The sequence below is a fragment of the Melospiza melodia genome, chromosome 5, assembly GCF_035770615.1.
Source record: "Melospiza melodia melodia isolate bMelMel2 chromosome 5, bMelMel2.pri, whole genome shotgun sequence".
In the NCBI taxonomy this organism is placed as follows: Eukaryota; Metazoa; Chordata; class Aves; order Passeriformes; family Passerellidae; genus Melospiza; species Melospiza melodia.
Window position 1 is genome coordinate 20802722 of NC_086198.1, and position 13800 is coordinate 20816521.

A 13800-nucleotide genomic window follows, 5' to 3' on the forward strand; every position below is an offset into this window, starting at 1 on the left:
GTATATAAGATGTTAATGTTTACACAAGGCCATTTTCTAAAATACCATAATTTAAAGTTCTGTCCAAATGCACAGTGGATGAAGGGGAGCATGCAAGACATACACCCCAGTGCCTGCAAAAGCTCTGCAGTCCAGGAGATTTTGTTTCTGCAATTCTAATGTTTCATCCCATTCCCCTTTCATTGTCCTTCCTGTTCCTGCTTTCTCTTCTTAAAAATAGCTGCATTAAATGTCAGGTAGAGTGGAGTTTTTGGAAGCATCTGTGGGATTTGGAAACACAAGTCCAATTGAAAATCCATGGGCCTTGAGCCCTGAATCCCATTTGGGAAATTGCAACCAGTTTGATGAGCTAAAACTGGGACAGCAGCAATAGAGCCACCAGAGAGGTTGGGTTCGTCACTGCTCTGGGGTTTTGTGCATTGTGTGATTCAAAGTAGAGAATGGAGTTCTGCCATACCAGAGACAAAAATACTCTTCTGTTGTGGTTTGTTTTTTTTTTTCCCAGGCGATGTGGCTATAGCAAGGCTAAGCAAGATCCAGAAGAAGAAAAGATGCATTTTCATAATGGCCACAGTGAGTAAAGAGCAAACATATATATGTGGTTTTGGCTTTCTGTGGTAATGAGAAATTCAACTGAGAGGTGGTTTTCTGAAGGAAAAAAAAAAATCTGCTTTTGGTGGTAATTGACAAAAGAATTGTTTGTGCAGAAGTTCCCCCCTGCCCCTGCTGCAAGCCCCACAGAGAACTGAAGATTTGAACAGTCCTTATATGTGCTGAGCTATTCACACCTGTATGTTTGCACCAGATCATTCTAGTGAGCCATTTCGGTTTGTTCCTCTGTCTTTTCTGTGTGAGCCAAGATGTTATTAATTTTTTCTGCTCAGCACATAACAACCCAACGTTTTCGTGGTCTGGATGCTTCAGTCCAAAATACCTGTTTGAAACCTTTGCTTCACCCCAGGCAGCTGTGAGGACCAAGCCCACTGCTGATCTTCAGCTTGAATGCCTCTGCAGAGGTGTGAGGAATAACACCTATTTCTGCACCTAGGAAGCTTTCAGAAATGTTGTGTTAATGCCCTTGTATAGAAAACCCCTCTGCAGTGATACTAAAAAGTAAATCTTGTGGTTGCTATCAGTCCTTCCTTCATCAAGAGCTGTGGGATCTGGGGATGGGTAACAGTGAGGTGCCTTTTGGGGTGGAAAAGGCAAAGACGTTGTGAGTGAAAGTCAAATTTCCATTAGTGCTATGTAATGAAGGCAGCAGGAAGCAAATCAATTAAGAGCCACAGTGTAATGTAGCTGTCTCATTAGACTGATGAGCAATTCTTCATGTGAGTAGCCTTAATGATTGTCAAAACAAACTTATAATATGGATAATGAAAATACTTTTTCCCCTCTCAAGTCCTGGAGAAAAAGCCTGCTATTGATTATATTCATACTGATACAACCCACAGGCTTTGTACTGCAAATATGCAGTTCTTTTAAATCTCAGTAACTCCATCTGAAATAATGTGGGCGATTGATTAGCTGATGTGTGACTGGTAGGGCATTATTTATTTCAGCTCTCCATCAACCCCCATCCATCCAGCTTGCTTTGCAAGTTACTCCTGTAACATTCTGCTATTTGTACTTTTCCTCCTGGTGTACCCTCTCTAGCTACAGAAAGGAATCCTTTTCTACCAGATGCTGGACAAATCCATCACATAGCACCAAAAGGGATTTTTAGCTGCACATCATTCCAGCTGAGCACTCCTGTGCTTTGCTAAATATGCCGAAGTTGCACATATGTCACATATAAACTAAATATCAATTTTCAAGAATGATACTCATTTTCACCATGGAAATAAATTTCCAGCAGAGCAGAGTGCCAGGGACAGGAGTGTGTAATGCCCATTTTGCGTGATGATGTATGCCATTAAATGTGCTTAATTTGTGTTTGCAGTTAAGCTGCCTGGAGTGAGGACCTATGTGGACCCCCACACCTACGAGGACCCTAATCAAGCTGTCCATGAGTTTGCTAAGGAAATTGAAGCTTCATGCATTACCATTGAAAGAGTTATCGGAGCTGGTATGGAGATGCATTTCCATGACCCTTTTGCAACATGAAGGGTTGGCTTTCTTAACATGAGAGATCTGGGAAGGGCTGTGAAATACTTGAGTTGTTAGGTACCCTGCAAGTGAAGGTGAGCATGTTCCAGCTGAAGTTTGGGATAGACCTGTCACTGACTGCGGTTTTGAAATTCAGGGGCTGAATTGAAAATTCAGAAAATGGTCCAGAAAATGGTCACAAATGGTCAGCTGGGCTATTTCAATGGATGCTGAGGGAAAGGAGTCACTTAAGTTTCACATTCTTTTTACCATTTGAACCTTTTTATCCCCCAATATTAAGGTCACTCTTGAAGCAAAAATTAAAAATAAGAGGTCATCTGTGACATTAAAAAACTACAAGTCAAAGTCCAAAGCTTTAAACTTCCTTGGTTAGAAGAAGAAACTCCCGTTTTGTTTCCAGTAAAGCTGTTTGTTTGGACTTGCATCCAACCTTAGGAGTATTTTCTATCTTCTGAAATTGTGGGTTTGGATGTAATTTAATGTTCACCAGAAAAAAACCCATTTAGGTTACTTTTTGGAAAAGGTAGTAATAAAATTGTAAAGAGTTTATAAAACTCTTAAAGCTTGATAAAAATAAATGTTACTGTGGAAGGCTGACAGCTTTCCATCCATGTAACTTACCAAAGGAGGGTTAAGAAACAAGTGGTTTGAGTTTTACAGCTATCCACACAGGACAGTGGTATAGGATATGACAGGGCTCTTTCATATAGTAGACAAGAATATTAAATGAGAAAAAAAGCCCAGTGGAAAATAAAGCATAACTCTTTAAATATAGAAAATTACGTTTTTACTCTAAGTTTTCTTGTGCTTATGAATTACTTGGCTTGTGGTGCAGTGGCTGCTGGAGATAGTCATCACTGCAATGTTCAGCAGTCCATATCCATGAATGCAGGGCAGCCCTTTGTGCTTTCCATCAGCCAAGGCTGTGCTGCATCCTGTAGACACAGGCACATCATGTGTTCCTTTGGTGTCCTCATTTTCTTCTGCAGGTGAATTTGGGGAAGTCTGCAGTGGGAGGCTGAAGCTGCAGGGAAAGCGTGAGTTTCCAGTGGCTATCAAAACCCTGAAGGTGGGCTACACAGAGAAACAGAGGAGAGATTTCTTGGGAGAAGCAAGCATCATGGGGCAATTTGACCACCCCAACATCATCCACCTGGAAGGTGTCGTCACAAAAAGTAGGTGCAACTTGCTGTGGGCTGCTCACTGTGAGCTCTGGCTTTGGGAGAGTTCGTTAAGGGAGAGAGCCTTAGGTGATGCCTGTTCTGAATGCACTTCTCATCATTTCTCCAAAATAAGTGTTCCTTTCCAGGAGCAGGGAAGAAGAACAGGACTGTAGGTGAAGATGTCAGGAATGTATAAAACCACAATTAAAACAAACTCCCTCTGGGATCTGCTGGAGATGCCCCTGATCGTAGTTGCCCATGGTGCTGGCATATGGGAGGGATTGAGAGTTACTGAGGTCTGACTGCTCAGTTAGCAAAACAGCCTTCTGTAACTTTTCCAGCCCAATTCTTCTCCAAATTACAGTATGCACTAAAGATAAGGGCAGGGAAAGGAACAGCACATCCAAATTGCCCAGCACACGGCTGTTGGTGCTGTGCTGAGCCTGTGGAAAATGTGTTGAGTTGTTGTTACTCATCCATTTTAGAACCTTGGAGGAACTACATTATTTGCATCAAGGATTATTTTGTTAGCTAATTATAAATTCTAAAATAAATAATTAGTTCTTTATTTTAAGTTGTGTTTTAAGTGTAGAAGCACCAGCCTCAGAGGTGTGAATGGCTGTCTCCCCTCTTGCCTTCATGCTTGGCAGTGTCAGAGCTTGCTGAGCTGCTGCTGTTCAGATGGTGGCATTTGCGGCCACGTGCTGCTCTCAGTACCATTTGTCATTCCTCAGAGGAAGCATCTCCAACATTAGCTCTTTTCCAGAGCTGCAATAGAGAAGGTACAGAGGCTCCAGCTGTTTGTCCTTGTAATCTCCACAAAATCAATGCTGTTTTGTAATCAACAGCCTTTTCTTGCATTTTTCTTTGAAATTGCATTTCCTGAAACTTTTAAGAAAAAAATAACCAAAATGGATTTCTCCCAAAATTTTAATAAATACCAAAATCTCTTGAGGACGACCTGTGTAAGAGCTCCAATTTCTAGCCCTGCAGGAATGTGGAATATTGGGCAAAGAGCAAGTGATGATTATACATCCACGAAAGCTGCTACTGGCATTGGCCTGAGTCCTTCTGGCTGCTGGGGCCTCAGGGGATGGTTGGAATTTCCACTTTTAGTGAGAATGTGCCTCCCTAGCAAGCTGCCTTTTATATAAAGTGGCTGTCTGCTCCAAAAGCTGTGGAAACACAGGGAGCCCTGCTTCTAAATTGGACTTGGAGAATCTAGAGTCTGGATTCAGTATGCACCCAGAGCTTCTCATTAGCTCGGTAAATATTTGTTTACTGCGCTCAAAATTTTTTTCCAGCACACATCTGCAGCATCTTCATAGGTTTTCCCTTTTCTTTTACATGGACCAAAGCAATTTTTATGAATCTCTAAGTATTTAACTTCTTTTACCCTTCAGTATCTCAGTCATTGGCCTTTTGTAGAATCAGATCTTTAGGGTAAAATCTTTAGGGTCTTTGCTGCATCATGATTTACCTTGGAAGTAAATTAGGTTAAATTGAATTTAATTATGCCGGTTTTAATTCTTAATGAGAATATCATTGTATTTAACTAATATAGTTCAAATGCACACCTTAGTAATTTGGACTAATCATGCTCATTGTCCTCTTGCAGACAAACCTTTTGCTATTTCTGCTTTACAAAAGTAGTGGCAGTTTTCATTTGCATCCCATTTGGTTGCACTGATGCACTGGGTACACCACTGACATGAGTGCCATCCACATATATTTTATGAGCATGTAATGCCAGCAGGAGGAAGCCCTAGTGACACAGAGAATCAGCCCAGCACTTTGGAAGGGCTGCTGTTTACTTTTAATTTACTTTGTTGAAAGTTATCTATTTGTGTCCTTATTTCCATGCTCTTGGAGATGGGGTTAATTTATTCCATGATTGCTGCCAACCTGCAGCAGTCAGATAATGAAACATAAGTGCCAGAAATCTTGCTGGTTTTTTTCTCTGGTGGCATCCAAAGGCAGGAGTCTGGAGGAGGTCCCCCAGGGTGGTGGCATAACAAGACACCATTCTCACTGCAACGCTGCTTTGAAGCGTCAGAGATAAGGGACCTCATGCTACAGTTGTGTGTTTAGCTTTTAAAATCAAAACAAAACATTAACATTTGAGATATCCCTGGAGTCTTCTTCCCTGCAAAGCCACTGACATGCTTGCCATCCAATAGCAACGACCCCTGAGATCTCTCCTCCCTCCTACGTTCAGCCCATGCTGTGTGTAGACAGATGGCCGCCATCCTTAAAGGTGGGGCCCATCTTTCATTTGGGATTATTCAGCAATATTTTTCATGGTCCCAAGGTGCATTTCTCATATCAAAAGTCATATTTTGGGTGAGTTTCAAGCTTGGGCAGCAGTTGTGAGAGTAACGTAAAAGAATTGAAGCAGCACAGGTCCTTCCTGCTGCAAAGGTAATGTTTGCACAGCAATGAGTATTTTGATTGACAAGTTTCACAATTACCTTTGTTATGTACATAATTAAGCAGTAAATTAGGCAAAATAGTTAAGGAAATCAAAAATGGGAAAATTAAGATCTATCTAAAGGGTAGGACGTGCTGATTTTTAGTATTTACCTTCATGTGCATGTTATGACACATAGCAGCTCTTGTTGATCATTTCTATAAAAGACATTTATAATGCACTTTACAAATAACTGACAGCTTCTCTTTTGTCTGTGCTTTGTGCTAGCTAATGGAAATTGATTTAAATAAAAAATAATTTACATGTTCTTATAAGATTTCATTGAATTTACAAGGGCTGGAGCACACCACATTAATTATTGCTACGCCATTGTGGCAAGCTAGCGAGAAATTAGATTTAAAAACTGAGCAAAAACTATATATAATTACCATTAAAATGACTCGGGCATGAAAATTAATCAAACAGATTTGGAAAAACATTATTATTCCTGTCAACAATAGGACACCAGGTCTTTTGTTAAGAACTTTTACTTTGATTTCCACTTGCACTCATTCCACACTTAATGAGCTTTTGTTCTGCAGTGTAAATATTCCTTCTCTTACTTCCAGATCTGTTTGCAAGGGTAGTCACTTGAATTACAAGGAATGTAATCCCAACCTTTCCTAGTCTCAGTTTTGATGGTTACCAAGCCCAAGCTTCAGATCATCCTTGTTGCTCTTTTTGGGCTCCTGTTGTTACTTCAGGGTGTTGAAGCTTGAGGGAAGGATCCAAAGACTTTGCTGTGTGCATTTTGGCCTCTGCAAGCTTTCAGCTTGTTCGTGGAGGCAAGAACTGCCTGGCTTCAGCCTACAGCATCCTTCTCAATCATCATCTAAACAGTCTAGGGCTTGGTACCCCACCCATAATATGGTATTAGTTTTTAATCCACTCCTCCTCAATTTCCCTACTTCTCTACATATATTCTGGGAAATACATCTGTCGTCCTGCTGGGACAGCAGTGTCTTGGTGTAGATTTAGTGTTGCGTGGCTGTATATCCAGATGCAGAGATACTATTAAAAGTCTTTTTTATTGCTCATGGTTTTTAGACAAATTCCTAACAAACTTATGCACTTTTTTATTCCAGGCAAACCAGTAATGATAGTGACTGAATACATGGAGAATGGCTCTCTGGATACATTTTTAAAGGTATTACTTAGATCCTTTTTCCAAGGGGACCTGGGGACTTGTTTTGGGTTCTTTGTAGATGGTTCATACCAATGAAAATGTTTTCTGGGTGTTGGTGCTGTCCAGGGGCAGGAGTAGCTCAGTTGTCTCTTTGATCTGCATTTACACAGCATCATGAAGGACCTGGGGCATGCAATTATAGAAACAGGTAAGAATAAATTGGAGGATATTACATTTATTTTAGAAGGCAGTGGAAGGTATTAACTTAGCCTGCAAAATGCGGTGTGGTTCAGGAGCAGACCCGTACTGCAGCATAGCAAACCCCAGACTTGTCAGAGTTTTTCCATGAAATGTAAGAGCTGGAGAAGGGAGAGTGAGGGAAGTGGTTAGAAATGCAATGTGGCAACATGGGGAAGAGCTCCTACCCCCTCAAGTGTTCATGAACCCCTGCAGGTAGGACTTCCATGCAACTTGGTGCCGTTCAGTTGCCTGACTGAGAAACAGCCCATTCTGGTGCCCTTATACACCTTATACACATGTGTTTGCTCCACTCACAGTCTCTCTATCAGCCACCAGTAGATGCAGCTCATTCCTTGATCTCAAGTTAAAAGAACTACATTTCCTTAGCTTTGTCTCTAGAGATCTTAATCTAAACAGTGAAAGTTAGAAAAGCTTCATGGTCAGAGCATGAGAGTAATGAATTATTAATTTTCCTGGTTTCCTTCCTTGGAGACTTGCCTTTGCATTTTTATTCCTGCACACACAATGCTGAGGGTGCAGAGGCTCTCAGCTCATCAAAAGTCTCCTTCCTTTTGCAGAAGAATGATGGGCAGTTCACCGTCATCCAGCTGGTCGGGATGCTGCGAGGCATCGCCTCCGGAATGAAGTACCTGTCTGACATGGGTTACGTGCACAGAGATCTGGCTGCCAGGAACATCCTGATCAACAGCAACTTGGTCTGCAAGGTGTCAGACTTCGGCCTCTCCAGAGTCCTGGAGGATGACCCTGAAGCGGCGTACACAACCAGGGTCAGTTATGGGGATGCCAAACTGATTGAGCTCAAGAGGAACATATTTCTTGCCACATTTTGCTGTTCAGGCTCTCTAGCAAAGAACTTCTATGAATCCAGAGCCTCTAAACTGAGCAACAGGGTTAGACCAGGTGATAACAGTTAATTGTCACCAGATTAATTTTGCAAATGCCTTTTATTTATAGTGGGGGTTTATATAACACAGAGTTTAAATAACACAGAGTTTAACTAATAACTCCGAAGTTTAAGTAGGGTACACGAGTCAAGTAGCAAAGTTGCCATGCTTCCAAGCTCTATTCTGTCCTGTTTGGTGAATACCAAAGGGAAGAAAGAGCAATTGCTTTGCTTAGGCACCCATCCTCTGATGTGAGCCATGGTCTTCTGAACCATTTCACCCTTTTAAAACATTGTTAAGTGTGTAATGAGTGCCCACTGTAAATAATGCACACTGCCCTCAGCGTTACCTGCTTGAGAGTAATTTCTCCCAACCCAAGAATCCAGCCTCAGTGCTCTGCCCCTGCTCTGCCCACAGGGCACTGGCACTGGAGAGAGAGGGTGGGCAGGACCCACCTTCAACAGCACAGACTTGGAGAGAGCCTCCAATATTAATGGCAGTGATTGGCACTCCTTGGGCATGTCTTATTACTGTGTTTTTCCAAGGGTATTGTTTTGAGGGTGGTGGGAGCTGTCTTGAGTCGTGTTCCCTGTTCCTGTGGACATCTTGGAAAGGCCTTCCAGCTTTTGTCAGTCATGGCCCCGTGATGGGAGCCAGTGCACAGCTGGACTGGCACTTCCCTGCAGGCTGAAGGGCTCTTGGCCAGCCCTGCTGCGGCTCCCAAGTGCTGCCATGTGCTAATTGGCACTGCTGAGAATCTGGCCGTTCACTTAAGGCATGCGCTGCTGAGCTTGTGAATAAATAATTATGGGAAGAAGAGACTTTTAAAAAGTTGCTTTGAAAATGTGTTCCAAATCCTGTCTTTTTCCAATAACAAACACTGTTAGGGGGCATTCAGGGAGACCTTCCAATATTTAGCTCAACACGTAGAGGAAGGGACTTCACAGCAAAATATTTTTTAATATAAATCAAGAGAGACAGCTCTTTAAACCCAATGAGAAAAGTATTCCTTAATCCAGACTCTCCTTTCCCTCCCCTTTCCCTTCTCAGAGCTGATCTGAAGTTTGATTTCTAAAATGATAGAGAGAAGAAAAGGAAACGGCAAAGCACATTTGACAGCTGTGGCATCATTTTGAGTCCCACAGCAGAGGCTAAGCCGGCTGGTCTTTGCGCACACAGATTTCTGTGCCTGCTACACAGATCTCTCTGCAGGACCAGGACTGCATTAAAAAAAAGAAAAAAGAAAAAAAAGGGAATTACTTCCGCAGCAATTTGCATGAAGCCCTCGTTAGATCAAAGTCTTCCTCAGCCTCAGAACTGTCTGTTCCTCCCCCGCTCGCTCTCAGAAATGGAGGAACTGTATTCCCTTACCAACCCGTGCAACATAATTGAGATGTTGATCCTATACATGTCCCAGCATTCAAACAACATTCAAACAACAAACCTTCAGGACAGCCAATTAGTAGGCAGCCTACAAATGCTTATGGGCTGAGATAATGTGGAAAGGGGCCCCATGCTGTCAAACAGATTTACTTTAAAATTCGATGTCTCTTTCCAGAGAGAAAATAACATCCCTTGGTGCTCTGAGAAGAGCTGTTTCGACTTTTTTCGCGTGTTCTCTGCCCTCCTCTGCAATCTATTTTTTGGGGATTTTTCTGCATTTCTTTTCCATTTAGGGAGGGAAGATCCCCATTCGATGGACAGCGCCTGAAGCGATCGCCTTCCGCAAATTCACATCTGCCAGCGACGTCTGGAGCTACGGCATCGTGATGTGGGAGGTGATGTCCTACGGCGAGAGGCCTTACTGGGAGATGACAAACCAAGATGTAAGCACGTGCCAGAGCTGCTGTGTGATGGGACTTTGGGGGCTCAGCACTCGTTCTGCTGTCAGAGAGACAGAATGGGGACTGGAGGAGGAGAGCTGCTGTAAGAATGGCTTTGCTGCCCCATGCCAGACAGAAATGATCCTCCCTCCCCTTTGATGCTGTTTTTTTTTGCAGCAGCCCAGAACAGGCTGTGCGCAGAGGGAAATGTGTCTGCACGGAGGCAAGCCTGCTTCCCCCAGCAGCCCGCTGGAGCTTCACTAATGCTGTTAGAGCTGGAGCCTGTCCCTCCTCTGCTTAATGACAAAGGCCTGCCAGGGGATAGATGCTGATAAACTGGCAGCATTTCAGTTGTGTGTTCAAACCCCTGCAGCCACGTAAAGCAGAAACCCAAGAGAGTCGTAGTGAGGGCTTTGTTTCCCGGCAGAAAAGCTGGGTGATGTGATCTAGTGACAGCAGTCCACAGAGTTCCAGGAGTCTTGGTCATTCTTGCATTGCTGATCTCAAGAGAATAGTTTTGCTCCAGTTGTGAACATCTTGTAAGTCTGTGCTTGCAGCTCTCATTCATTTGTACAGTCCCCTTCGAGTTGTGTCCCCTTGCTCCTGGGTTCCAGTGCTCTCTTGAGCCTCTGACCTCAAGGCCACTCTCTGAAGGACCTCCAAACAGTGAGATGCCTGGGAATACTCTCTCCCACCTGACTGAAGCTCCAGTCCCAGCCTGGGTAAGGATCTTTTGATCCTACTGCAGGGCTGTATTTTACTCTGAGCTCTAAGGCTAAAAAAAAATTAAGCCTGGGGTAGCCAGATTTTCTAGATCCCTCTTCACATCTCTGAGAACTATGAGTTGCAAAGGTCTCTGAGAATGCCAGCTACTCGTGAGGTCAGATTCACCAACGGGGCATGTGGGGCAGCCCTGCTACCTGTGGAGATCCTGCTGCTGGATGGGTTTCCTCTGGTCACACTTGGTGTTTCATCCTTTCTGCTTTTTTGAGCAGTGTTCCCATTCCAGCAATTTTCTTCTGTTTCACTGGCAGCAAGAGCTCTGGCTGAGCGTTCTGCTCTCCCTGAGTTTTGTTAGCAAGCCTTTGCCATCAGCGGATGTTACTACCTGTCACACTGAGCTGCTGTCTCATCTCACTTTGAGTCCAGGCATGGAAACGAGTGGTGCCTTTGAGATGGTCATGCCGTGCTCCTTGCCAAGGACCTGAACACACTGTTTGGCATGAATGCCCCACTGCTCCCGCATTGCTGAGCCTGTCACATTTGCAAGAAGTTCAGTAAAGCAGCATGTACCTACACAGGGATTTATCTTAATCAAATACAGGGACTTGCTTCCATAGTCTGTGCAGAGAATGCAGGAGTTGAGAGCCAAGCTTTTGCGTTCACACTGAGCGCTGTAACTATCTCTAATGCTGATGTACTGGCACAGCACAGATGTTGTTCCGTAAATGCCAGGCTAAGATTGAGGCTGGTGCCAGGGAGGTAATGGTCTATGGCCAGGGGAGTCCCTTGTCTGAATCACAGCACTGTGAGCATCCACACTTTACAGAACTGTTCCAGAAAGCCCAAATGCCTCCATGTTCTGTGGGGCACAGACTTGCCTGGAATGAAAGCAGAAAACAAAGGACTACTGAGATGTTTATGAACATCAGTTCCTGCTTAGGCTTTGCTTGTGTAACCTCTCTGTTACTTGCCTCTGCCCTTTGTGCAGATGGTAAGTGCCTGGATGGTAGTGGCATAGGAACTTAATTCAGTGCTGTGACATATTTCTTGTGCAATTCTTCCTCCTTCAGCTCCTGAAGGCCTCCTCTTCTTTCCTCCTCTGCTTGTGTTGACAGAAGAGTCACTGGCTTTGTGCAGAGAAAAAAGGGATCACATAAATTCTGGACTCTGTTGCACAAGAGTTTCTTGTTGTACGGCTTGTAATTAAAGCACATCATTTTCAAGCACAACTGATGATGAGCAAAATTATTCTCACCCTGTTACAGATGGCTTGCTTTAAAGGAGGTGAAGTGCAAAAGGGCAGAAAATGTTTTAAGGATACAAATCACATTTTAAAGTCATTCTAGTTTCTGGATGGCCCTCTAAAAATATGCTTTGGTTTGACCACAAGATAAGGCTTTGATGCAGAAATTATGCAGAGGAATATTGTGGCCTGTGTTGCACAGGTTGATAAGCTAAATAATCACAGTGGTTGATTTTTAGTGTTCAGACTGGAGAATCTATGAAAACGCCACTGAGTGTTGCTTTGCTTTACTGGAATAGACTATCCCAAATTGTCCTCTCCTAAACATCCAGTTCAGTCACCCCAGTCTGAATAGTGCTCGTCCAGAAGAGGAAGAGAGACAAAAGTGCCTCCTTAGGTGCAAATTCTAAACCCTCAAGTCTTACAAATCCATAAGCACAGCAATGAATGGAGCAGCAAATGTCCAGTTTTCTTATTTTCTAATCACTGTGGTGGCTGCAAGTGACTCAGTCTTGTTTTGGTTTTTTTGCTACCCTTACTGCTAGAGGCCTGAAGGCACCTTCAGATGCAAGAGTCTATTTCAGCATTCTAGCTTCTTGCAGCATTTTGATACCATTTACATTGTATCACCAGCACGGATGACATCCTGTAAATTGAGTTAACGCTATTGATTGTGATGTTACTGCCAGGAATATCCAGCACACATAACCCCACTGCAGATATAGTTCAGATATTCTGATCTGGTGCCAGATGGTCTGCTCCCTGTCTTGCTACTATTTTCTTTCTGCTACAGTTGGAGGATGACCCATTATTGTTATAAATACAGACGTGGACACAGCAAATAGCATTCTCATGGCTGTGCCACACTGAAGCTTTTTCTTTATAGGGCAGCTGCAAATTTGGAACCAGGGACCAGCTGAAAAGCATGGTGTGAAGAACAGAGAGTATAAATAGCACAATGTGGTGGAGCTGGGAGCAGCAGCCAGGCCATAGAAGAGATCTCCTTGCAAGTGTAGGTTGGGTGGAGAGTGCTCCACCGAAAGATGAAATCTCAGATGGGCACAAAAAGACTGCACATGTTTAGGCCCAGATCTTCTGCTGTGCTTTTTACCCTTGGAGGAGATGCTGAAGCCTCACCTAACTGCTTCTCTGCTATGTACATCCTCAGAGAGGCTGAGGTTCCCACTACTGCTGCTCAGTCAGCCTGGATCATTCCTGCGACTCTTACACTTTAAAAAAATTCTCTGTATGGAGGACAATTTAAAACCAATCCATTTTGAATTTTGAAGCCTTCTGAAATGCAGAGCTAGCCTGACATAGCTCATCCTGTACTACTCATCTAGCCACTAAAGACTAAGACAACAACCCATGCTAATCTCAGAGCCTTATTTTTCAAGACAGGATATTTTCAAATTGTGAAATGAGTGAATGGCATTTAAGGTAGTCTTTGGAGTGGACAGTGAAGCACATGTGGTTTTCATGTGGTCATAGCAAATACCTGCTTCCAGCTCCTTTTCATCAAGGAATCTTGGGAGTGGAGGGTGTGAAGATGAGATGCCACGACTCCCTTGGCACAGACACAAAACCTTGTGGCTTGAAACACGAGCTGCATTCTCCTGAAAATTGTAATGATTCAAAATGGGAGCTGTGGGCTTAAAACCCTGCCACAAATCTGCCCCAAACTGGGGAAAACAAGTTGCCTTCCTCAATTCTGCCCTCATTTATTCATTTCTGCCTTTCAAGAGGGCAGGCAACACACATGCATATCACTTGTTTTAGATATAAAACCATAGATGGTTTGTATTTGAAATCAGTGCAACAACTCCCCTGGTTTTAATTTACATACTCTTGGGCTGACATTTTAAATTCCTGGCAGAAATGTGGCCACACTAAGAAACTACTAGACCCAGACAGTATTGAATGATATATGAGATGGTTGTTCTGCCTCTGCCTTGAATCCATCCATCAATTAGCATTCAAAGTCTCTTTTGAAATACA

At 43.3% G+C, this 13800-nt stretch overlaps 1 protein-coding gene across 8 annotated transcripts in view; it reads left to right on the forward strand.

Moving 5' to 3' along the window:
• The window catches only part of EPHA5 (EPH receptor A5), a 226803-nt gene that overhangs the window by 164258 nt on the left and 48745 nt on the right, over positions 1 to 13800 (forward strand). For all 8 annotated transcript variants that reach the window (XM_063156546.1, XM_063156548.1, XM_063156547.1 and 5 more), the window contains 6 exons: positions 506 to 573; positions 1943 to 2068; positions 3099 to 3284; positions 6828 to 6889; positions 7687 to 7896; positions 9690 to 9839. In XM_063156546.1, the coding sequence (XP_063012616.1) occupies positions 506 to 573; positions 1943 to 2068; positions 3099 to 3284; positions 6828 to 6889; positions 7687 to 7896; positions 9690 to 9839 (802 nt within the window). The remainder of the gene's footprint in view (positions 1 to 505; positions 574 to 1942; positions 2069 to 3098; positions 3285 to 6827; positions 6890 to 7686; positions 7897 to 9689; positions 9840 to 13800) is intronic.